The 25018-nt window shown below is 44.4% G+C and overlaps 1 protein-coding gene across 4 annotated transcripts in view; it reads left to right on the top strand.

Annotated features, from left to right (window-relative positions):
* The window catches only part of LSAMP (limbic system associated membrane protein), a 990769-nt gene that overhangs the window by 820934 nt on the left and 144817 nt on the right, over positions 1–25018 (top strand). For all 4 annotated transcript variants that reach the window (XM_030949448.1, XM_030949439.1, XM_030949457.1 and 1 more), the window contains one exon: positions 7063–7295. In XM_030949448.1, coding sequence (XP_030805308.1) covers positions 7063–7295 — 233 coding nt within the window. The remainder of the gene's footprint in view (positions 1–7062; positions 7296–25018) is intronic.

A 25018-nucleotide genomic window follows, 5' to 3' on the forward strand; every position in this document is an offset into this window, starting at 1 on the left:
GACCAGCTGTGTGTCTGCTAGTGCGAGCCAGGGCAGCTAGCTGTCTTTTTAGGCCAGTTTATTTTTTGTAAATTCCCTTGGGTTTCATTTTCCATGTGTACCACATGGACCGAGAGACAAGGATGTTTACAGCACATGAGCAGTTCTGCACTGATGCTCATATTTTCTGGTTGCAATTCTTTTTTTTATTTCATTAGAAAGAGTTGATGGGAGAGACAGTCAGACAGAAATGTTTCTCTACAAGGCACTGGGGACTCCTCTTCTAGAAAACTGGGTACAAATTCTGGTCACGAAAGAGAAATTCAGGCTGGAGCAGGTGCTGAGAGGGGCTACTGGGATGTTTAGGGCAATGGAGGATCTATCATACAAGAAGAAACCAGGAGAGTTTGGCTTGTTGAATCCAGCAAAATGAAGGCTGAGAGGGAATATGATTGCTCTCTCTGAACACAGTGAAAGATAAACACCCAGGAGAGAGAAGAGCTCTTTAAGCTAAAAGATGGTGTTGGCATGAGAGGAAGTGGATATAAGCCAGGTATGAATAAATCTAGACTTAGAGAAAAAAAAAAAAAAAAAGGTTTTAATCAGCAGAACAGAAAGACTTTGAGCAGTCTGACCTGCAAAGCAGGGGGAGGATATGCCTCCACCAAACACACTAGGCTAAAGTAGGAATGAGGTACATCTCTGAAAAAGATGATAAAGTAGAGCTGGCTGTGCTGGCAGAGGTTGGGGTAAGCCCAACCTCTGCCCTGGTAAGCCCATCCTAGCCTCACACTCCTAAAGTGGCAGTTTACTAAAGAGGATGAACAGAAGTGCAGGCATCTTATCAGCCATGCGCCCTCCCAATAGGTGGGTGGCCAAAAATTGTCACCTGAGTGCTGAAATACCCAGGGAGCTGCAGACAGGTGCGACGACCAAGGTCACAGCATAATACAGCTGAGAGAAGGCATGGGCTGAACAGATGCAGCAGATCTTCCCTCCTGCCAGTTTTCCAGCACAGGACTGGGTTTAAGCAGTACTTTTCTAAATCCCTCCGAGGGCCTATGTTGTCATGCTGGCAGTGGTTACTCAGGAGCTATTTATGCCACATTTTGGAAATCCATCCTGCTGTGGCACAGCTTTCACTCTCAAACAGTGACCCTGCTGTGTATCATGGCACATAAGGAGAGGAGCAGCAGCTGTACTAGGCTGGGGAAAGAGAACAGCAGTGGCAGTAGGGAGAATTTTGAGCAACAACTGATGCCCATGTGCATTCAAATTCAGCAAAATGAGGCTTTTGGTGCTTGGCTGAAAGGAGGTTTCAGATGCTCAGTTGATATGATCTCCCATGGTAGTGCTATCCACTTAAGAGCCTTGCCTTCACAGAGGTGGAAATACATTCAGCTATGGGTGTCTTCTGTAGCATCTCCTGTTCCAGAGCAGTGGGAACCACCCAGGGCCAACAGCTCCCATGTTGCTCCTCCAGACTCTGTACTCCTCTGGTGGGGACTGCAGTAGCAGCGCTGCATTGCTCTTGAGATGTTGGCAGGATCCAGCACTGCAGTGGAGCCTGGCTGGACTCTCCCCTGAAAAGCCTGCCTGGGAGGTCAGGGCTGGCATGGCTGTGGTCTCTCCTTAGCCCTTGCTGCCCATACCCCTGCTGGGGCGTAGCGGACAATCCAGACCCTCGCTGCCACCATGGCTGTGTCCGAGTCCTTGCTTGCCAGGAAGGAAAGGACTGAAGAGCTTGATGAGACAAGATGAAGCAGCACAAGCATGATTTGCTCTTGAACTTTTCTCCCCAGGCTGGGAGCAAGGCTGTGTTTAACCACTGCATTAACTTTCCAGGATCATATTTTGCAACACAACAGAGAATTTGTCTTGCATGTTTGGAGCTGGCAGCCAGGAGCTGACGTTGTTTTGTGCCAAATGAGCCGTGTTTGATCCCTCTCTCTTTTCCCTCTTGCCATTTTGCTGCTGGGGGTAGAGGGCAGTGGGGGAAGTTGTTAGCTGGATCTTGTAAGAGCATGTGTGAAGTGAGAAGATTAGAGCAGGCTCATCACAGAACTGAGGCAAAGGCAGGAGATCTGATGCAGGGCGGGTTGTGGCATCTTCTGGCAAAAGGGCAGCAGGTCTCTCAGCGAGTGCAGAGGGGTGGGGTTTGGGTGCTTAATTGTGTGTGCAGCAGGCTGCTGAGTTTTGGCCTGATGCACAGAGATTGTCTTACAGAAGAGATGATCAAAGGGTTAATGGAGAAAAGATGATTAAAGAGGAGTGTGGGAATTGTGGCACAGAGCTGTCACCACAACATGCTTTGGAGAAAGAGGGCAGAAAATGCAGTCCATAAACTCACTATTTATTTTTTTTTTCCCCAAAATGAGGTAAGAGCTGTGGCTTGCTGGCAAAACATTCATTAATCCTAGCAGCTTGCTTCTTCTCACTAGTGGGGTTCTGGCAGAGAATTGTGGGTTTGGGTCTGCTATAAAAATTTTTTTTTAAAAAAGTTGGAATTACAACAGCAATTTAAAAACCCCAAATAATTATCCCAGCTTCAGTGCAACCCAATACATCATTGATAATGCTGTAAAATCTCCATGTTAAAGCAATCATTTAAACAGCAGCTTCACCAGGCCCTGAAGGGCTTCTTTCATCACTCCAGGCTGTAAATATCATCCATCCCTTCCCGAAGGGATGAAATACCCCCAGTCCATCTCCGCAGCCTCGGCCGTAGCTGCTGTGCTGCTTTCTTTGCGGCAGAATGGGAAGAATGGGAAGGCCCTTGCTGAGATCCCGGCTCTGCCGCACGCCCCCCTCAGCCCGTGCGGCCCAGCCCGGCAGCGGCTGCCGGCGGCCCGGGGGAGCCGTGCGGGGCCTGCCCAGGCAAACGCCGCCTCTCAGCAGCCGGGCCGTCTGTTCGCCGTGGGAGACAGAGGGCGGAAAGCTTAGGGCCGAGAGCTGCTGGAGTGACAGGCACAACATAAACTGCGATGAGTGTTACAGCAACACCCTGGGAAATCAATGCGCGGAGCGGCGCTGCCGCCGCCGCAGGAGGAGCGGGAGTCACGGTGCTCCAAGCGCCGGGGCCTGAGTGAGGCAGAACGGGCGCTGAAACCTCCGGGCTTGCGTGGCCGGGAGAGGAGATGTGAGTGCCCAAGCCTCACTCGCCTTTTCTTCACTCGCTCTCTCACCCATCAATAGGAACAAGCCCAAATACTTTGAAGAAGGGGGGGAAAAAATGTGTCTGTCTCCAGATGGAGTGTTCCTCGGAGCTTACAGGGGCAGGTTTGCAGGAGCGCTGCTTTGGCCCAGCGCTGCCTGTTAGACCAGCAGGGGATGGAGGAGGGAGGACAAGCAGCAGAACTTGCTCCTGCCCTCCCCCTGCCTGCATGCTGCCAGATGTCCCAGCCCGTCATGAAATCCAGGGACCAGGAATGATGGTGGGCAGCCCTCTATCCCATCCAATGCAGTGGTTCCTGCTGAAGGTTCAAAATCATTCTCCTGCAGAAAAGCATCGCCCCATCCCCTCCCTCCTGCAGCACAGCTCAGCCCCATTGTCTGCATTTGCATGTGGGAAAAATGAGAATGGGGGAGGAGTGCAGGGATGACCGGGTTTCTTTCTCCACATCCAACTGTTTCTAAAAAACTTCAGGTGCCAAACTTGGCTGTGTTTGTTTACAAGGAGGCAAGGAGGACTAATGGGGCATGGCAGCAAAATCTTTCTTTTGTCCTTCCGTGTCTCTGGTTTGAAATGGTGCAAGATCAACAGTTCCCAGGTTCTTACAGTGATCATGCAAGTCGTGCCTATCACCATTCACTGGTCCTCTTGTTAGCCACATCAGAGATGTCAAGAAATCAAACCTGCAACCATAAGGAAAAGAATAATGCATGGATCACAAACTGTTTATTAGCTTTCACCGAGGCTGATGGTAATGCTTCCAATAAGTCTAATGAAAAGCGTTTGACTGTCTCTGTGAACTTGATTATTGATTATTAGTGAACGATAAGAGTCCATTGATATCTGGCTGATGCCACGCTCCTATTGCTTTGCAGTTAAAATGTCAGTTAACATGCCATTTAATATTCTATTAGTATTGAATTAGCACTTATTACACTGTGAAAATCATCACCATAAATCCTTATTAAAGCGTGATCCATTGAGCTGGGTGGCATCTCTGGCAGACTAAGAAGGGGGTGTGTGTGTGTGTGCAGACAGACATACTGAGATGCATCATCCACATGAATGCATGTTCAGAGCATGCCAGGACTTGGAATTTCCACATTTGTACATTGATTTTCCCTGACAGCTTGAGAGGAGCAGGTATGGTGAATAGAGGGCTCAAATCCATTTCACTCACTCCTCCCATTTTCCTCTTTTCTTTGTCCTCTTTCCTTTCCTTATTTTGGTAGCACCTGCTAACTTGTTTCAGGGCCAGTTGCAAGGTTGCCTGACTGTAGCTATTGATCACTGTCCTAGGGCTGACCTGGATGCATGTAAGACAGGTTAGGACACATTTTCTCTTCCAGGGAGAGGAGGGAGGGTCTCTGGTTGAAGCCTACCCACAGGAGCAAAAGCACAATGCTTTGTGCTGACCACACCACTGAACTGTCATTGACAAGACACCACACAGGGTCATATTTGCTACCCCAGAGAGTTATAATCATCAGGGGCAGGGCAGAGCTGCTGAGTGCTCGCTGTAGCCTGGTGGGGATGGGAGAGCAGCCTGGTGGGGATGGTGGGGTGCCATGGATCTGCTGGAGTCCAGCAGCACTGATAACTGTTCAGGGGGATTTTCAGAAGTGACTGGGAAACTTCAGCTCCCACTGACTTCAGTTTCCACTGTTAATCTGCTTAGCTTTTCACTACGAAAATACCTGACCCCTGATTTTTGGTGCTGTTACAACTCCTGCATTTGCAAGAGGGCTCTTGACCCTAAGGCAGCCAGCTCTGGAGACAGTCTGGGTGTTCCTACAGGGCCACTGCCCTCAGCCCTGGAGCACACTGTGCTCCGTGGGTCGTGGCTTTCACCTCCCATCACTGGTGATTACTGCCTGGAGTGACCAATGGAACTGGAGCCATGCCTCATTGTAGTGGTGCTGGTTTCTGCCTGTAAGTGACTGCTCACAGATTCCCCTGCATCCTTCTTTTTGACAAAGAGTAGCTTTTTGAAAACAACTCAGATCACACCTGAGAGTTCACCTTGGGGGCAAGTGCCTGCCTGGCCAGGAGGGTGGGCTCTGGCCTGAGGGCCAAATTCTCACTCCCCTTCCTTGTCTGGACATTGTCAGTAAAAGACAGGAATCTATTGGGCTGCTCTCTGTTTGTCAGATCAGACAGAGATGCTTACAGCTTGGCTAGCAGCATGGCATGGCTCCCATGGATGCCCACGCAGCTTGGCTTTCCTCCTGCCCACAAGTAACCCCAGAACAGCTTGGACAGCATCCATGGGCTTGCCAAAAGGGAGTGGGTGTGAGGTGCTGGCCATAATGGTGGGGTCACATCACAAGGGAAGGCAGCTGCAGCAGCCTTGAATGAAATGCATTCAAATAGAGGAACTTGGAAAATGTCTGACCCATGCTAAAAGGCTGTATGAAAGCCTACTGTCAAATATTTGTCTTATCTTGAAGCAATAATCATTATCCTCTTTCTTTCTTCCTTCAAATACAACATCTGCATGAATAGTGAAGAGGGCACAATCCTGTGCAGTGTGACCTAGGAAGACCCTGCTCGAGCAGGGAGGTTTGACCATACAACCTCACCGTGGTCCCTTCCAACTTTACCTATTCCATGATTCTGTAATAGCAGTGGTAAGAGGTACTGGGTTATTTGGATGCTGGGACACTGTGGACAGAGCTCTTGAGAGGTGAAGGAGCAACAGATCTGGAGACTGAGGTTCCCTGTTCATCTGCAGAGCTAATGTGATGTGAGCTGCAGCAGGGCAAACCTGCTCTCAGCCTGTCTGAGCCCGGCCCTGGGGGTGCAGCTGCCAGGGTGAAAGAGGAGTTATGTCTGCCTGTCTTCTTCAGCCCTGGTCCTCTTGAATGAGATGCAGCTGAGAGTGAGCAGGACGTGTCTCCTCAGTGGCAGCTCCTCGTCTTTTCTGTGCAAGTCTCCTTCTGGTGGTGGGAAGTGGTACAGAGCAGGTGTCTTTGCCAAAAATGCATTTGTCTTCACAGCACCTACTCTGCTCTCTGTCAAGAAACAAAATACTTGTCAAGTTACAGTTGCAATGGAGTTCGTTTGTCTTCTGACTTGAGAAGGTGGCACTCAGGGCCCTGGCAGTTTTGGTCCTCCTGCTACTCCTCTGCTTGCCACCCCTAGCTGTCATTCCTCCTCTTCTGTCCACCTGAGATGTTAAAGAGACATGCTGGCTATGTCACAGGGATGACAGTGACACTCCCACAGCCTCTCATTTTCAGCCTGAAATCTGCACTTGCCTGCACAAACAAGCAGTTGTGCTTGCTGATGCAAGTGTGTGTGTATGTGTTAGGAGGGTGATGTTTGAACAATGAAATAATTCCACAAAATTTATTTTTTGTCAGAAGTATGTAGATGGGAGATACTCTATAGTTTCCTGCACTAGTGCTGCTGAAGCTGAGGGATGGAGGAACTGTGCCCTGAGCTGACAAAGGTGGAGCTCTGAACCTTTGCTCTCCAGGCTGGAAGGGGTCTGGGCGTTTATCTATTGTATATCCAACTTTTTGAAGGTGAAGAAGAAGCATGGGAAGAGCTACTTCCAACCTCTCTCACTGGCAGGGTTGGAAAGTATTTGGTGATCAGGATCTCTTGTGGCCTTCCAAATTAATTTTTGGTGCATATGTAGGCCATAGGCAAAAGGAAGAGAGAGCAAGAGACATGTCTTTCCCGAATCCCATGGGTTTATGAACCAAAGATTCCTGAAATTCTTCAGCAGAGTTAAATTGTTAAGTACTTGTCCATGGGACAATAATAATGAGAAGATTCTATGGTTTACTGGCAAGGCAGGAGTGTGGTGTGAAGTTTCTCAGCAAAGCAGCAAAGAAGAGGAACAAAAGGGAGATGATGGAGAGGGTTGTTAATCTCCCCCTTATCTGTCTCATCCTCTGCAGGTGTTATGTAGAAGACAGAAGCTCCAAGGTGGCCTGGTTAAATCGTTCCGGCATCATTTTTGCTGGAGAGGACAAGTGGTCCCTGGACCCTCGAGTAGAGCTGGAGAAGAGAAACCCCCTGGAATACAGCCTGCGGATCCAGAAAGTGGATGTCTATGATGAGGGGTCCTACACATGTTCAGTGCAGACACAGCATCATCCCAAGACTTCCCAGGTTTACTTGATTGTACAAGGTAAGCAGCGTGCCTGATAGGAGAGCAAAGAGCAAAAGACACAGTGAGAGGAGGGAGCTTTATTTTTCAAAGAGAAACTCGAGAGTCAGTAGCCTGTCTGTCCCTTATGTTTACACAGGAGCCAGCTGAACTCCTCCCTTCCACTGTGGCATAGCATGGTTTTACTCTGCTGTCAGTTTGTCCTTTTAAAAGTGGTGACAGAGCAGGGGACACCAGTGACACCAAGCCATATTCTAATACAATGCAAACCTGGCTTCTGGCTCTGGTTGTTTGGCACTGATGGGAAAGCATTTGTTTATAATGACACTTTTCAGAACATTGTGCCTTATCTCTTTCCAGAGAGCCAGCCCTCTGGTTTCTTCACCTCCTTCTTCCTCAGGTTTCTTTTCTTTTTTCTTGTGTCAACAAGCTACTGTGCTATGTTTTTTGGCCTTCCATAGTCAGCTCTTTGCCAGGCTAAGGAATTAATTTTCCTGTGAGTTTTTCCAAGCTAAGTCATTGGTTTTCAGGGTGCACCATCACTAGGCATGTGTGAAACCTGGTACCTGAGGGACCTGCTACGTACCTTATGTTGCCCTTTCCTTTTTTAGCTACCCTTCTCCTGTGTGTGTTATAAGGAACAGGAAACTTGGCAAACCAGTATTGTCTTATCTCTCTGCCTGCATTTATGGTATAACAGAGAATAAGCAAATTAAAAAGTTCACCAGTTATTGGTAAGGTCATTAATGAGTTTATTCTTGTTCCATCCTGTCCAGACCATAACACAAAACAAGTGAGTTTACCCAGTTTTGTTTAGTTTTGCTTTAAATCTTCATGCCATTTTGTCTATCTGCCTATTTACCTAAAATATTTACAGAGCAGCTTAGTTGATAGATATTTATGAATGTGTTTGATACATATTACAGATATGTTCAACTTCTATATTATCCTTCAGCCAGGAATTTGTTATTTCTTCTGATTTGTGTAGTAACCCATAAGGCTGCAGAGTTCATTTCCCCCAACAAGTTTTTGAATAGCTCTGATTATAGATGCATGCAGGAAAGGACTTTTCCTCTTGCTGGTACTACTTGGCAAACTGGGGGGACTAAGTAGCATCCTAAGTGTTTATCTGCAAGGTGACAAAGTCTGGGCATGTGGTCAGAAGTGATGCTTTACACACAGGTGTAGTGAGCCAGAAGGCTCCTGGTTGCTTTTCTTGCCCAGAATCCTCCCCCAGCAGCACAAAGAGTGGCCCACACCCACACACAGAGCAGCTCTCCTGGCCTGGCTGACTGCTTGCTGCATGAGATGCATTCCCCAGCCCTGGAGGTGTACCCTGCCTTGCTGCTCACTACAGCAGAGCAGAGTCAGCGCTCTGTAGGTGGTTTATTACTGGTGAAATCTCACAGCACACAATTTCCATTTACCTGTCAAGAAAAATATAAGGACAAATGAATTCTAGAGCCGTGCATATGTATTATTAATTTTATTTGTGCCTATTAGATATGGGCCTAAGCAGCAAAATTGAGTTCTCTAGCTTAGCTTTCACTTAAATACGTGGGTATGTGGCTCTGAAGTACTGCCACCTTTCTGAGAATAAGAAAATTTAGGTTTTGACACTCCTAAATTCTAAATGCTTGTAAATAAGGTATCTGTGGGTAATCTTTGTTCTAACACCTGCCACAGATTTCATAAAAGACCCATTGTGATATTATGCTTACTGTATAATCCTGTAATTAGATAAAACTCATAGCTTTAATTTTTTAAAACTAAATTTAATCTGGAAAAAAAAAGTGAAGGAAAATATAAATACAAAATCCTTTCCAATTTGGAAGACTTAGTCTCATTTTAAACATGTTTTAAAAATAATCTTAACTAGTAAAACTAATTCAGTACAAATAATGTATGTTAGAAAATAATCCCTGTAGTCTCAGAGTATTATTTTCTTATATTGATTGCTATTTTTCCAAGATTTGCAGGTTGTTAGCCTGAAAAATAGTCTGCTACTAGTGCTAATTAAAGGAGTTTGGATATTGAGTCTTACTAAACTATTTAGTTTTATTTATTTTATGCAGTTTATTTGCTTCTTTTGTTTTTGTATTCATACATTTCAAAACATAGGCTATTTGAAGCTCTGGCCATCCCAAATGTAAAAATAAATCAGTAAAAGAAAATACAACTCCTGAAATTTTAAATGACAAAGTAGTTAACTGGTCTCCTCCCTGGTAATCTGGGAGGAGAATTTCTGGAATGATGGTCAGTGGTCTCCTTTCAACAAGCTCAGGGAAACAAAAGCAAACCAGGATCAGAGACTCATTGCTACCTTTGAGCACATGGTTGACGCCTGGATTTGCCAGTGAAAGATACTGCAATGACAGCTGCTCCTGCCCTGGAGACAATGGGTTGGTTTAGGGCCATGCCAGGCATCCTATTCCTCTCACTCAGGGTTGTCACAGATATTTCTGCATCCCACTACCAAAGACAAATCCTTAGTGTCTCTCAGTTCAACTCCCTCATCTGTCTAGCCCCTGTAAAAGCACAACTTCTCTTACCCCTAGACACAAATGGGATAGTTACATCAGAGACTAATAAGTGGGTAGGCAGATCCTGGAGTGCAATTGGAGCCCTGAAAACTGAAGACCACTCCATGTCCACAATGGCAGCTGAAGTAGTCAGTCTTCACTGTATCCTGAATGTTTTCTGTGCTTAGATCACTGTAGTCTAATGGAGTTGCATTCTAGGACCAGGCCCTTTCCAGCCTTGAGAAAATCAGCTTTCCCTGAGGTGAGCTCTGCTTGGTGAACTCTGCTGGACAGAGCTGCAGAAGTATATCACAGAAAAAGGGACATCACCTCTCTAATGTATATGCCCAAGTCCTTTAGTATTCACATGGGAAGAACCAGTTTTACTTTGCCAGCAACAATTTCTGCAAAAACACCCTACTTGGTCTATTCCTTTCCTCTCTTAAGTGTGTAGGTCCATGGATAAGGTCCCTCTCAACTGGGATTGAAGATCCTTCTCAACTGGGCATATTGCAGAGGTCTAAAAGGGGCATAATGAAATGACACTTAAAAAAAAATCAGAACTTCGTGAACTTCATGGAGCTAAAAGTGGAAAAAGTTGTCCTCATAAGTCTTTCCATCTTTTGAAAAATAAAGCTAGTAAACATAAAGCTTCTCTGCTAGTAGAAGTAGGCATTCACTGCCAAAATATTCATTAGTACAGCTGTGGCCATCTCTCCCGTCTTTCTCACCCAGGTGGGCAGCACTCCTTGCAGTCCTCTAGACTGGAAGTGGTTGTCTCTGCCCAGCTCAGTTGCTACCAGGTGCTCTCTCCCCTGGGGTGAGTGCACCAAGAGACTGCCCTGAGCCACCACCTCACTCACAGCATTTTGTGCTGCTTCAATTTGGGTATAATGGCCAGTTGCAAAGCTTTCTGTTTACTACCCCAGTTATTTCTGCTGGTATGTAATCAAAAGAGTAAACACTTGAAAGGACCTGCATGGATGGTCTGGTCCTTCCCCATGCAGTGAGACAAGATCAGCTCTACAGTTGCTGCCCTATACATGTATTTTTTGAAGATGTGCCTGTGTAGCTGGTGCATGTCCATTATTTCACTCTCCTTACATTTGGAAAGCTTTTATTAACATATGATCCAAACTGATTTTTTTATTATTTCTGGGCCTTCCAAGACACATAGTGGTTATTTCTCCTCTTCCTCAAAACTACCTTTTATCTGCCTGAAGCCCCTAAATTTCTGTCTCAGAGATCTCTAGTGCAGCTTAATAGGCTCACTGCTTTCCAGAGGTCATATTTTTTCAACCCCTGTGGCATATATATTTCACTACTCTGATTTGTCTACATGTTTTCTTTAAATGTACTGTCCAAAACCAAAACAGGAGTTCCAGTTCAGGATTCAGTCATGCAGATACAAGTGCCAGCCATGTTTTGCATATCACACTTCACTTACCTAACCCCAGAATGAAATGAGATTTACCTTTTTATATGAGTGCCTCACTGCTTTCACTAGTTTAGTCTTTCTGCCTTTATAATCCTCTCTTACTGGTGTGCAGCTTATTCTTCACTTTTGTATTTGAACATTAATTGTTTTCCCCCCTTCCTGAGAATACTGCTTTGTGCTCTCTGTTGTTGGATGCCATCTGGTTGGTCTCTCCATGGAGACCACTTCAGTTTCCTTACTATCCTGGGCTCCAAAGCACTTGCAGCTGCCCCCAGTGTAATGTCATCAATAAAAGTCAGGTGCCTTGTTTCTGTTCCATCATGAAGGTGTTAATTAAAGTATTGAAGAGATCAGGACACAAAAGCAGACTGTGGCAGCAGCCCACTAAACCTTCTATCCCTGGTGGAGAGCGATCTGTTGATTGCAGCTCTTTGAAGCATCCTGATGGAGACTTAACATCCACCGTGTTCTCTTAGCTTGTTGAAGACTGCCAGGTCTTCTGAAGTCAAGATATATCACATAATCACAAATATTGCTTTTCCATTATCTATTATGCCAGCTATCATACAAAAAAGGGGAAATGAGGCCTGGGTGGCATGATATGTGTTTGCCAAAAGTACATTGCTTTTTTTTCCCCTTTACTTCATTATTATCCTCTCGGTGCTTATAAATGGGATGTTTAATCATTTGTTCCAGTATGCTGAGTGACTTGTTCCAGGAGAATCGAGTCATAACAGGGACATAATGGCTGCCCCTTTCCCAGCATTACCTTGAGGAGTTCTTGTTCTTTTAGCACAATATCTTCAAGCCCTTCTCAGGCATTAGATAACAGTGGAGAAATTCCTATGGTCCTTACTTGTCTTATCAGGATGACAGGTGCAAGGGCACAGAGATCTTGGCATGCATGAGGTTTAAAAATTTCTGCAGTAAAGACCTAGGCCTATCTAAGTCAATCTGGAGAAGTAACTCTACTAGGAGGAAGCAAATTGTTCCTGTCCAAAACCTTTACGTATAGGCATCATTGTGAATGGCAGTAGTTGTAACTTTTCAGTGAAACAAAAACATTCCATTGTTTTTGAATTTGATTAAAATTTAATCAGGAAGGTTTTACAGGTCTGAGGTGCTTTTTTTGGTCAAACTTATGAAGGCAAAAAGGTATAGCATTACCACAGCCCATTTAAAACCTAACTATACTCAGCTGAGATATGAAGAGCTGCACATTCACATTTTCACTCTCAGCTTGGGATTCCTGCAGACTCAATAATGTCTTGTGATTCCTGGTTATTGATTCTAAAGATTGTGGGCTCTCCCTTCGTTTAATGCTCATTTCATGAAAAAAAAAAAAAGATTAAGAGCTTTGTCATTTTGGTGAAACAAAAACAAATTTGGAAATGTCAGCAGCAAATGTTCACAAAGAGGAGTGCTTGTTTACTGGCCAGCCCTAATCACACACCCAAAGTCAAGTGCATAGCAGCTAAGGCCAAATCCTACAGTTTTCTTTCTAACTGATAGGCATCAGTGTGTGAAAAGAAGTGCAGAGTGTACCCTTTCTCCATTATGAATTGCCTTTGTAGTGCTCCTTTCTTGCAAAGATTCAGAGCCGCTGGTCATTGTTTTAACATGATATAAAGATGCATTTGTTGTTGCTGGGATTCAACTATAGATAGTTTATTATTAACTCTATTTGTAGATTAGCTGTGCAGCCTCTCTCAGTCCACTCTCCTGAAATTAGACTTTGTGCTGGTGACTGGTACAGCACAGAGAGATCCTTTACCCAGACAGGCAGCTGGGGCCAGTCTGGCTTCCCCAGCACAAACTGCTCTGCCAGCAAGGCCCTTGGTTAGAGCTGGGTCTAGGGCTGATGTGGGAGGGTGTTGTCCACCATCCCTGGAGGAATTGGAAGGATGTGTAGATGTGGCACTTAGGCGCATGGTTTAGTGGTGGGCTTGGCAGTGCTGGCTTAACTCGGCAACATTAGAGGGCTTTTCAAACCCAAGCAACTCTGTAGTTCTGTGATAGGCCTGGCACTTTCCCTCATCTCTGAGGGCAGCAACAGGGAAAGGTAATGCTTTGGACTTTGAGATTGTGAGAAAGATTTCTAAGCAGAACTGATGCAAGGCACAAGACTATGTTTTCTAGGAGCCTGAAGTCAGGTATCAAGTGGAGGTAATTTCTGACAGTCACCAGCTTGGCACCTGACACAGAATTAGGTTCTTCTGACCAAATTTAGATGTTACTATTGCTGTGGGCTGTCTTGGACTCCCTTTGTCATAAGTGAGGAGACAAGACTTTTCTCAGGCCCAATCCAGTTCATCCTTAAGTAGCCATCCAAAATTCATCATACAGATTGACCAGTGGAAATGTCATTGTCTCTCCCCTGGCTGTAGGCAGGAGCTCAGTCAGAGCAGTCCTTTTGGAGCCATGCATCCTTTTAGCCTTTCCACACCTCTTTCTGTCAGTCCTCACGGGTGTTTATTCCTGCCAGAGTACAGCATTGGGGGCTGTTATTGCTTGTGGTGGATTGCTGAGAGACTGGAGTGGGGTTGGTCTTGAGCTCAGCAGATTTGTTGGTGGGAGCCTATCTTCTCGCGGCATTCCTGGCCTTCCCACCTCTTTGGCCAGTGCTGGAAGCAGAGCAGTTTGAAGAGAGCTGAAGCTATTTTTCCTTTGCTAGCTAGACAGCAAGGATGTTGGAGTCAGATGCTATTTTCTGAGAAATGTTGGCTTCCCTGCTTTGTGGGCGCAGAGCCCAGAAATCGGAGGGATCTTTCTGAGCACTAACACTGTAGCGTTTTTCATTCCAGGGAGCGTGCAGTAGGTAAGAGCAAGCACAGACCACTTTGTCTTTTTCAGGACATAGCGCCAATGGGAAACTGACAGTGTATTTGGCATGCTGTTGCAAAGAATAATGAGATAACATGGGAATATGAATTTTCTGGGAGGAAGGAAGAAAGATCATTTTACTGGGAATGGTGGGGGAGGAGAAAAAAAAAGATTGAAGGGAGGAGATAAATTCAGGTTATTAGAGGAACTGGAAGCAAGAAGTCCAGTACACTTGGAAGGAAATGACAGCAGTTTGGTGGGGGAAATAAGCTGAGAGAGCAAGGAATAGTCTTGGGCAGCTGAAGCATTTGAGATCTTGCTGCACCACTTTTGGTATTACCATGGACCGTACATTTCTACCAGAAAAGTAATTCCAGAATGTCAGGCGCACAATAGTATTGGTGGTAGTTTTTCTAGGTTTTCTGTGTTGCTTTGTTTTGGCAGACTCATAAACTGCAGGAAAAGGCACCTGGTGTTTTATAAGTTACCAAAGAAGTTCCTTTCACTCCCCATCTAGTATTTTTATTGCATCCCCATGGTGTCCTGACGCCTCTTCTGCTTTCTTATCTCCAGGCAAGGTTGGAATGCTATGATGCAGCTTAGGCTTTGGCTCTGTTATACTGGTTGGAGCTTAGCACTTCTTAGTGCATAAATCAGGAGGTTTTTCTGGAAATATTTTGGTGCTGGCTTTGCAGGTGCAGGCAGGAGACAAAAACGGAATACTTATAAAAGTGCTTACTCATTTTGGAGAAAGAAGTATAGCACAAAATACGTGGAATACTCTCCTGTGGCTGGGAGGAAGGCTCTTGATACGATAATCCAAGTCCTTAGTGATATAAATCAGCTTAGCTTGAGTGGACTCTTCAGAGTGGTATCAGTTGATATTGTGTGATTTTGTCTGATCAGCTGATTCTAGATTCACAGAGTGCTTCGAAAGGTTTTGCCATGTTATTTCTCAGTCTGATGGGCTCAGTCTGCAGTCCCAAGTCTTAGCCTGGACTGTAAGAGAGGGGAGTAGGGACAGTATTTTTTTCTCAGCTCCTAACACATCAAGAACTTAGTCCCACCACCAAGTCTGCTAACCCTGGGGAGAGCACAAATAACCATTAGCTGTGAGAGTGCACATATCAATCCATTTTAAAGCCAAGTGTCTTCCTGCTGCCACTGCTTAAAAAAAAGGGCTGTGGTAGCACAGTAGTTGCCTTGACTTGTTGTGAGCCTTGACATTTGACCTAATTGGCCCACAACAAGGTATGTCCCCTTGCATGTCCTACATCATAGATTCCCCTTGCCTGTTCCCTCCATGATGGCCAGTGTCTTATCAGTAGTGAGTGAATAATATATTTTTTTGCCACATCCTCTTGAGATTTCACTGCAGAAAAGAATTTTTGGTATAATCAGGAATAAATATCTTACTAATTTTACATGGCAGACCTGTAACTACTTAGTAGCTTAAAAATTAGAAAAAATCTGTTTTTAAAAAAGAAAATTTTTCAAAAGATCTGATCTGAAGCTTTGGATTTCTAACCCAAAATAATGAGAATAGATATATAGCTATTCTCCGTTAGAAACTTCAGGGTCAGTTTGTCTCTTTACTTGCAATGTGGGTGATAGCTAAGGTTAATCATATTCCATATTTCTCTGACTCAGATCAAACCTTTTCTGTAGCTTTACTGTCTACAGGTGCCCCCCTGACTTAAACCAGTCAAGAGGTCTGAAGGAAGGAGGCAGCAGGACCTAGGGCACGCAGCTGTGGTAACCCAGGCCTTGCAATTCCAGCAGTCATGGAACAGTGTGTTCCTTTTGCCTGTTTTTCTTATTTCATCTGTTCCAGTCGAGTCAATGCTGTAAATCTGCCATGCTCAAAACTCTACATGGGAAGAAATTCCAGATTACTGGGGTCCACCAGCTCATGTTCTTTGGTTTTGGCTGCTATGTTACCGTCTACAGTCATCATAGCTGTTTGTTAGTGGATGAAAACCTGGACCAAAATCTAGATTCCACTGAAATTAAAGGGAATTTTGCTCAGTTGGAGCCAAGATTCCATTTGAAATTGGAATTGGCTAGAAACAGATTGTAAAATAAACCTAAATTGAGCCAGCAGTTCAAAACCAACATCAAGTCTTATAGAAAGAAGCACATTTCTTTCCTACCTTAAATGCTTTCAATTTTATTCTTTAATATGAATTAATTATGGAAATAAGGAAATCATCCGTTTGGAGAAGGGAATAAGGAGATGGTGTTTCTAAAATGAGAGTGTGGAAAAGCAAGTGTGCGTGGTCTCTGTGCTGTGCCCAGTAGCACATCCTTGTGCCTGCATGGTGCAGCTTGACCCCAGCTGACCCACGGTAACTGTGTTCTCCTCCCATTTGTCTCTATCCAGTGCTGGCCCTCATCACTCCTGAACAGATCTGTGGTCTGTCCTTTCAGTGTGTGTGCAGGCTGTGCCTGGTAGGATAAGCCTCCCACTGCTTTCCACAAAAACAGTGAATGATAAATCATATTAGGTAAAAGGTTTTCAGGGTTTGGATTTTGATGGTTTTTTAAGAGCTCCGGCTCTTGTTTTTATCTTAAGAAACATTGAAATTGCTACCCCAGTACCAGCTCCCTACTCACCAGAAAGTGAAGAAATACTCTGAGAAAATAATTACTTAATATCACATTTCCTGTATAGCTGCTAAAATGTCAGTAGTTGGCTGCTTGGGAATAAGAAAAACACCAAGAAAATAACAGAATAGCAGTTTCATGTAACAAAGCCCAAGATGTGATAGTTAGAGGGGAAAAATAACTTGCCAAATGTGCATGCAACAAAATAGACAAAAAGGAAACAGATACTTAGACATGTGGCTTCCATTTACAGATTATTCAGACAGAGAGCACTTTCTCAGAACCCAACCACAGCTTTGGAAAATGTGCTTTTTAAAAAAAAAAAAAAAAAACACCAAATATTAGGTTAAAAACTGTTAATCTCCAGAAGAAAATAGGAAAGAAAAAGGTTGTTCCTGGGAAGTGAACAAAGGTTGGTGTTAGCAGTCTGAGGGTGCATAAGCACATGGCCACTCTTGCTAGCAGTTCTGGGTCTCTACCAGGCTCAGGCTATCAGTGAACAGCACTCTGGTAGCAGGAGCCAAGCCCTGCTTGAGAAGTCATAGTGGTGTGTGCAAGTCTGAAAGATCCCATTGTTTCTCAAAAATGCATTGGGAATGCCATCATTTGTCTGCCTCCTTTTCCTGAAAGGGCCTTTGGAAATCCCCAAATGAGGGTTGTGAGCTTTCTCAGTTCTGATACCAAAAGCCAGAGGCTACTGAGGCTTCAGTGATGCTGTTTTCAAATTTCCCTCCATATTCATGCATCAGATTTCCCTTACATTGATTATTTGATTGCATGGTCTTGTGCGTCAACAGTCTTTCGTAACAGCTAGGAATGTCTTTATTATGTTGACACATATAAGAATGAGGAACAGTTCTTCAAAAATAAAACTTTTGGTGTTTCTCAAACAGAAAAGTAGACTACAACTGCTTTTTTTTCCCCATTCCAGGAAGGTTACCTTTAAAAAAATCTGTGGAGAAAAAAAAATAATATTAGGGAGGTCTTCTTTAATGAAACGAGAATTGGATTTTGGTGATAAGTTTTAATTTAGGACAAATAATTTAATTGGAATGATTCATTAATTTTGAGGTGCGTAAATTGGGCCTCTGGCAGCCTATTTATTATCTTCTTTATTCCTTTCTGTGTCTTCTCTATCGGCAGTATAAGAAAATTTTGCCTTTAATAAGGTAAGGAGACACTCCCTTTGAATGTGTGGAGAAAGGACTGTCATTTGAACCTAATGGCATCTCATCTTTAGGTGCCCTCAGTTTGTAAGGTACTCACTCAGGCTGCAGGACCAGTGAGTTTGCTTTCACACTGTCTGGGCATGTGGATACTCAGCTCTGCACAGGGCACAGGTGATATGGTGGGCCTGGGGCATCTGGCCATGGTTGGCTTGGTCATGAGAGAGGCTGGTACCACTGCCTGGTGCTTTGAGAAAATTCCCAGCAAGGAGACCAGAGAGATGTCATCAGAAGATGTTCTGTGTTAGGGCTAGAGAACTGTAAACTGTACTCTGAGTCAGAGGGTGTCTGGGACATCTCCTCAGGTTTTCTTAACTGGGAAGATCAGCTCTCAGCCTTGGTATACAGCAAGTATGCCATTAATGTGTTAAGTGTAGGCAGGCAAAGTAAAAGAGTAAGGAGCCTTTTGCAGGGAGAGAAGCCAAGAAGCAAGATCCTAAGCCTCAATTCCACATGGCCCTCACGCAGGTGCTGCAGCAGCAGCTGTATTCTGGAGAGTCTCTTCAAAATGATTGTCCCCTTGTTAGACTGATGGAAATGTGACTTTTTGGGTATGTTCCTGTTTTGAATGCAAAAAGAAGAAAAGGAAAAAGTCTTTGGGAATAAGTATGATAAATCTCCTCAAATAGCTACAGAACAGACTGTGAGACTGTGCAAGGTAGAAGCCTTATGACCTTGACTCTACAAATCCAGCTATGATTTTAGGGATTATGACTGCATAGAGCTCCCAATTCACAATTTTACCTGAAAGATTAATCCACTTGTTGACCTACAAAACGAGGTTAAGAACCAAAATTCATAGGGATATCACCCTTCATGATCCTGTTTGAAGGGAGTGTTAACAGAGTGGCAGTGACTGCTTCCCCTACTGTGTTTTTAACAATTGTGAATATATTACACATAATTCATGGCATATTTGGTTTCCAGGAGAATATTTATAGCTGTGTAAAGCCTGTGGACCACCTTCATAATTCAAGTAGACATCTTGGTTTTGCCTGTACATCCTGTGTGGATAAGTATCTGGGAAAGCCCTGGACCCTAAGCTAGATGGCATAGACTGGCTCGTGTTTGTGCTGCTTGATGACACTACCTTTTGGAATAAACAGAACATGTCCCCAGTACACTGGGGACTGGTGGGGAAGGCTGGTCTCCTCCATGCTCCCTGTGGTGACCCTGTGTCCTGACACATGCTTCTGTTTTGGTTGTTTATTGCTTAGTTTACTATATTTTCTGGTTAGAAGTACCTAAAATAAAGCAAGGGCTGGGACACAGGCTGGCATGCCAGTGTGTGTTCCGTGGCACAAGAAGGTGTGGAGGAATTTGAAAGCCCAGGGTCTGTGGGGTTGGTGTTGGAGGACTTCCACTGGTGGAGGAAGCTGAACTTGGCATCATCTGCATGTCTGGAGTCTGCTGTCCATATCAGCTATACTTGCTCTTGCTCTGAGAGGGGAGGCACTTGCTCATTCTGGGAAAGAACCTGAGAGTTATCTCATGGTTGTATCCATAGAAGTCCAAAGGACTGGAGCAAAAACAAGAGACTATGGCTTGCTCTCTGGAGCAAAAGAGAACAAACCACATTGGCTGTATAGGCTTTGCCATTCGAGGTCATTAAAGGTTATCTCTTTTTAACAAATCCAGGGGGTTGTGTGGTTCTGCAAAATAAATTACACAGGGACCCTATCAGAGACAGGACTAAAACCAAAGTCCAGAGGTAAACATCTGTCACTTGGTATTTTAAGTGCGACTCTCTGAAGGCGTTGCATCTCTTGCCGTATGGACACTTAGTTGTAGCGGTCTCCACAGACATGGGGAAAGCTCCATGGAGAATCGAATGATAGGATTGAGACAGCAACTTTACTTCCTGACTCCTTGACCCCCTCCCCTATAGCCTATCCCCGTAACCCTATAGGCCAGGTCACTCTAACCCTTACCATTGGTCAAATCTGGATCCTTTCAAACCCTATAAAAGGGGCATATTTTAGCCCACTCCTTAGAATGAGAGCTGACCCCTTTGCACACCTCTTCAATAAAGCCATCTCTGCAGAACGTCCATGTCGCTCATTCTCCTCTCTCTCCATCTGCTGAAGCCTCAAGCCCGAGCTAAGCCACTGCCTAGCAAGCAAAACCGAAATCTTGAGCTTAAAATCACTATAAGAGCTGATATTTATCATTGCTTGCTAGAGAGTATCCCTGTGGCCCTGGCCTGAGCTAGCCTGGCAACTCAAGTTCCCTGTCCCCCTGAAGACAAAGATCCCGATATTAATAAAAGCCATACCAGAAGCTTATTAATACTTAGTCTTGCAAGCAGAAGTGATGCACTGCAGCTGAGATTCATCACACTTAATCTTAAACGTCTGAGTGGTGCTAACACAAATCTAAACAAGTCATCTGGCCCTCATCCGTGGTCTGTTGTGAGAAGGTGGCATCTTCCTCTTTCTGCTGTCTGCCTTGAGATAATGCAAAAGATCACCCTCAGAAGTCTCTTTTACTTTGGACTACAAGTATGACTAATTTAGATTTACACAGCAAACTTTTCAATGTCTAAAATTTGGTGGCATGGATCCACCTTGTATGTCTATGCAGGAAAGATGAAACCAAGTAAAAAACTAGTTCTGGAGACTCTGTCATTACCCACAGTCTGTGTTCTCAGCTGCACTAACAGGTCTTGACTGTTCCTTTTGCCACAGCCTGCACTGTGTGACATTAAATAGTATAACAATACATTTTGTTTTAGTCTATAATCTGTTCTTTACTGGACAATGCTTTCAGTTATAATCCCTGACATATTTACCTGTCCTTGCAAAGGGCAGCTGCATTCCCCTCCAAATCTCTTTCTGTAAGCCTGACATAAATTCATACAAGTTATCTCAGTGAAAGGTTGCAATCTCCTTGATTGGATACTCCTGCCTGCTCTCTCCCACTGAGCCAGAGAGTAAGGGACTCCCCTGAAAAGATGTCTGCACTTTCTGCCACTAGCCCAGTACAGCCTGAGGGACAGGCTAATTTTTTCACAAGATGAGTATTGCTATTCTAGCCCAAAGTGTTCCAGGGTACTTAATTTTTCTCCCAGATTTCCTGCTGCCCCATCTCTCTAGTCCTTGAACTCCTTTGAGATGTCACTAGTGTTAGACCCAAGTGCTTCTTACCTTCTTCTTTCTTCTCCCTGAAGGCAAAATTATATAGGATTTAAAAAAGAAACTCCAGGTATTTATTGGCTTGCACATGCAGTTCTCAGGAGCTGCAGTGCCTGTTGCATATCAGTGCTGGGTGCTGCCAGGTGTCTGGTGCTTCAAAGTCCATTACTTTCTATGGATTTCACAATGTAATCCTCTTTTTCCCCGTGTTCAAGGTCACACTGTGGTCTGGTGTCCCAGCCCTTTCCACTCCCTTAAAAAAACCCAACAAACAAACTTTCCACCTTCCAAAAAAACACCCTCAAACACCTCTCCATCTCCATTTATCTATTCATATTGGTTTGGTGGGCACGTTTCTGACAGCAATCACAGAAACTCTCGAGTCTACACCTGAACAGCAGAAACTCCTCTCTTTGGCTCCCAGATCAAATCAAATGGGTGTTTATTTCATTGCCCCAATAAATTTTTTATTAACTGTGTTAGAAGTCTGTGAGGAAGAGAGAAGGGGAACAGAAGAAAAAAGCTGTTCAGGAATGTAGACTGGGCAAAGTGCCCACAATTAATGGGGTAGCAGCAACCAGCGGGTATTTGAAAATTCACCGGTGCCAAGTGCCAGGAGGTTTCTGCTGCCTGTGACAGCTGGTCATCATTATCGGACGACTGCTTCTGTGTACATCTTAGATCTGTGTCTTTGTCTCTGACCAAGTCACTCTCGGTTTCTGGTTTACAGGAACATACTGAAGCAATTAGGGCATGTTGGATGATTGTAGGGATGAGTGAACAGTGTTGGGTAATATACAAAAATTGCAGTTTCTCTTCTATGCAAGCCCTAATTCCCGTATCTCAAGATGAGCTTAAACCACTATTCCAGAGATAGGCCTCCCTCAGCATTGTATGAATTTGTATTTTGGTTTTGCAGCTCTGTCCACCTACATGGTTATTCCTTATTCATTGCTGCTACAGGGCACTTGGCCTCTTCAGAGATTGTTACAGCCCATTCTGAGTGATATCCATCTTTAAGAAGTAAATCCCAATGCTTGATGCACCATTTATGTTGCTAAGTGTCTGCTGTCCCACTAATGAAGAAGTGAGCACGTATTCTTGGTCAGAAGCTGCAAACTCATTTGAAGATACTGAGGGCAGACTAAGACTACTGATACTGTGCCACCCAATTTGAGGCAGAGAATCTGTAAGGGCAAATTTCTTGCATGTATCTGCCGGAAAACCACCTAAGAGGCATCGTGTCTCCTAGGGAATGTAGTAAATCCAGCAGATAAGCCAAAGCAGAATAACTGATGTAGAGAAGGATCTCCGAATAGAAGGGTTAAGTCCAGTGCAGGCACATTCTGTTTGGAGGGAAGTGTCAATAGCATTCATCAGTCTGGGGAGAAGTCTGTGGACATAAAAGCTTTCTATCAGTTCTCGTTGAAATTTTTGATCTGGAGCTCCCCACAAGGGGCACTTGCTTGACTACATTTAAGTTTTACGTGCAGAAAGACTTCTTAAGGATCAAGAGGGCGCCCAGGCAAAATGCATGGACAGTGTCTGACATGAAGGGAACACATGAAATAGAAAATTGTCTTGGATGCTATAACTCCCAGATTTTTTGTAGTTTCTGTTCCTCCTTGATCCAGGACATTCAGCCATTGGCATGTTCTGGAAGGGGAAGCTGAGACCACTGATAGAAAGAGGAGTCTTGAGCTCTTAGGAAGTGTACAATCATGCCTTCTCCGGAGCTTTCCAACCCAGTACTATAGAACTAAAAGCAGAGTGACCTGATTTTTTTGCAAGGCATATCTAGGGCACACTTGACACCATGCAGGGAGGGAAGGAATTTTTTTTTTTTTGATGAATACCTTTTCCTTTCATGGCAGCCGCAGAAACCCAGAAACCTCAAATGGGAAGAAATTGTGATTCTTGACAAGGATGTGCCTTTTAGTTGGAGTGGAGACTGAAGTGTATCTTTAAGAAGATAGTTCAGCCAGGAATATTGATTGGGAAATAAAGAGAATAGTGAGTCCTCCAGACTAAGGCTCATGTGGGACACAGCACCTGAGCAGGGAAGTACAGTAACAGAATTGTTTACTTTCTTCAGGTATGAACAGGTATGCATGCTGTGAACATTTTACTTTTTTCTTGCTTCCACATCTCTGCAGTAAAAGGTAGTAAAAATTACTGTGCCAAAACTCAAGTATCAGAGGTAATTCAGACTGTGTCCCCATAAGCCATTGTGAGGCAGCATATGAACCTCACAAGGCACTAGTTGGCAGAAGAACTCTCTAATTGGATCCCAGACTGTTGTAAATCAGTGGGAAAATACTTCTCATAACTTGACTGGTATTTAAGTTAATCATCAGTTAATGTTGCCTCTTATAGGGTCTCAAAATATGCCACAGTGCAGGTTCTTCAGTGAATTCATTCATTAGAGGACCAATCACTGCCAATGGCAAAGCAGGTATTCATCAGTTTTCTTCTCCTTGCCTTTTGCTGCTGGTGAGTTCTTGCCATCCCCATCGTGTCTTCATTTCAGTTGTTCACAGTGACACAAAATGTCTCCTGCCTGAGGTCAATCTCCCTGTGATAAAAGACTTCCATAGAAGCAGTCAGGCTGGAAGACAGACAGGTATCAAAACACGAGCCTTCAGAAAATGGTGGCTGGCTGTCAGTTCCCATTAGCTAATGCTACCTGGGCAGCCTGCTGACTCTTCACCAATGTAGGTGGGAGAGAGAAGTTTTAATGAGCAGCAGAGGGAGTGAAGAAGGGAAAAAGAAGAAAGTAGTTTAGATTAGAAGTGATACTTTTGGTAGTGGGTGACAGACATATGTGTGCATGTATTTGTCCACATAGTAGTTGAGATCTGGTTTATATAAGTGCAATTTCACTGACTTCACAGAAGTTGCTCCTGATGTTTTCTGTACCAGTGCTACAGTGTGTTGGATTGGGTCTTGGTGCAAAAACACCCTCAAACATCTATCAAACTCACCAAGTAAGAAGGTGTGTACTCTTCTGTTGAGGTCATAGCTAGGACTAGCAAGAGCAAATCAGGAATGGGATGTATTCAGCTGTGAAATAGCCTCCCAAGGGCAAAGGTAGAAGAGTCATTTCCCAGAAAGTTTAAAGACTAGTTGGCCAAAACACTATTAGATATGCAGCAGAGAACAAACCTGCCTTTCCGAATGCCCCTAGCCCTGGAAGATAGAACAAGTGTGCAAATGATTCTTCTGTCTCTAGAGTATGTGAACATCTGAGATCTGAATTGCTGCAGGTCCCATTCTTCTCCATAGCATTCCACCTACATTTCAATTCTAATTGACTTAGAGTGAAGACTCGTAAAGCTTTCTCTGTTTTGCCCAGATGCTGAATCCTCAGTGAAAATATAAACTGTGTCATTACATATTGGATGGATGTTGAGCATAAAGGAGCTGGTTTAAGCTGAAAATTGCACAGCTCATTCCAATTAGTCATTCTGCATATGAAGTGCTTGCAAGTGACTATACTTCTAGAGAGGAAAGACATTAGTATAACTAAATACATCCCCACTGGATATTTTTATTCCCACAAAATTCAATGTTGGGCTAGTGATGGAGATGTTATGTGCCTTGTTTGGTTTTCTGGACAGGTACAACATCTTCCTTCCTATGGAGAGCCATTTTTTACTTCAGGAAATACATTGTCTTCCAGGACAGTGAGTGCAGTAACTGGACCTTGAGCAGTCTCTGCAGGGGTATCCACCTATTCTCCATATAAGCTCAGGTCTGGATCAGCTTATTAGGTGTCTCTGTCTTCAGCTGGGTCTCTGGTGCCACCTCTTGGATGGACCTTGGACCTGGGTGCTATGTAGCATATCTCTAACTTCAACCCTGGCCTTGTTTTCCTGCACAGACCCTGGATCTGGTTCAGGTTCATCTGGGGCTGTTGATGAACCATGACACCAGCATCTGGCATTGCCCACGCTCTTCAGGTCCTGGGGGACTGTGCTGAACTGGGTCATCC

The sequence above is a fragment of the Camarhynchus parvulus genome, chromosome 1 (assembly GCF_901933205.1).
Source record: "Camarhynchus parvulus chromosome 1, STF_HiC, whole genome shotgun sequence".
Classification (NCBI taxonomy): domain Eukaryota; kingdom Metazoa; phylum Chordata; class Aves; order Passeriformes; family Thraupidae; genus Camarhynchus; species Camarhynchus parvulus.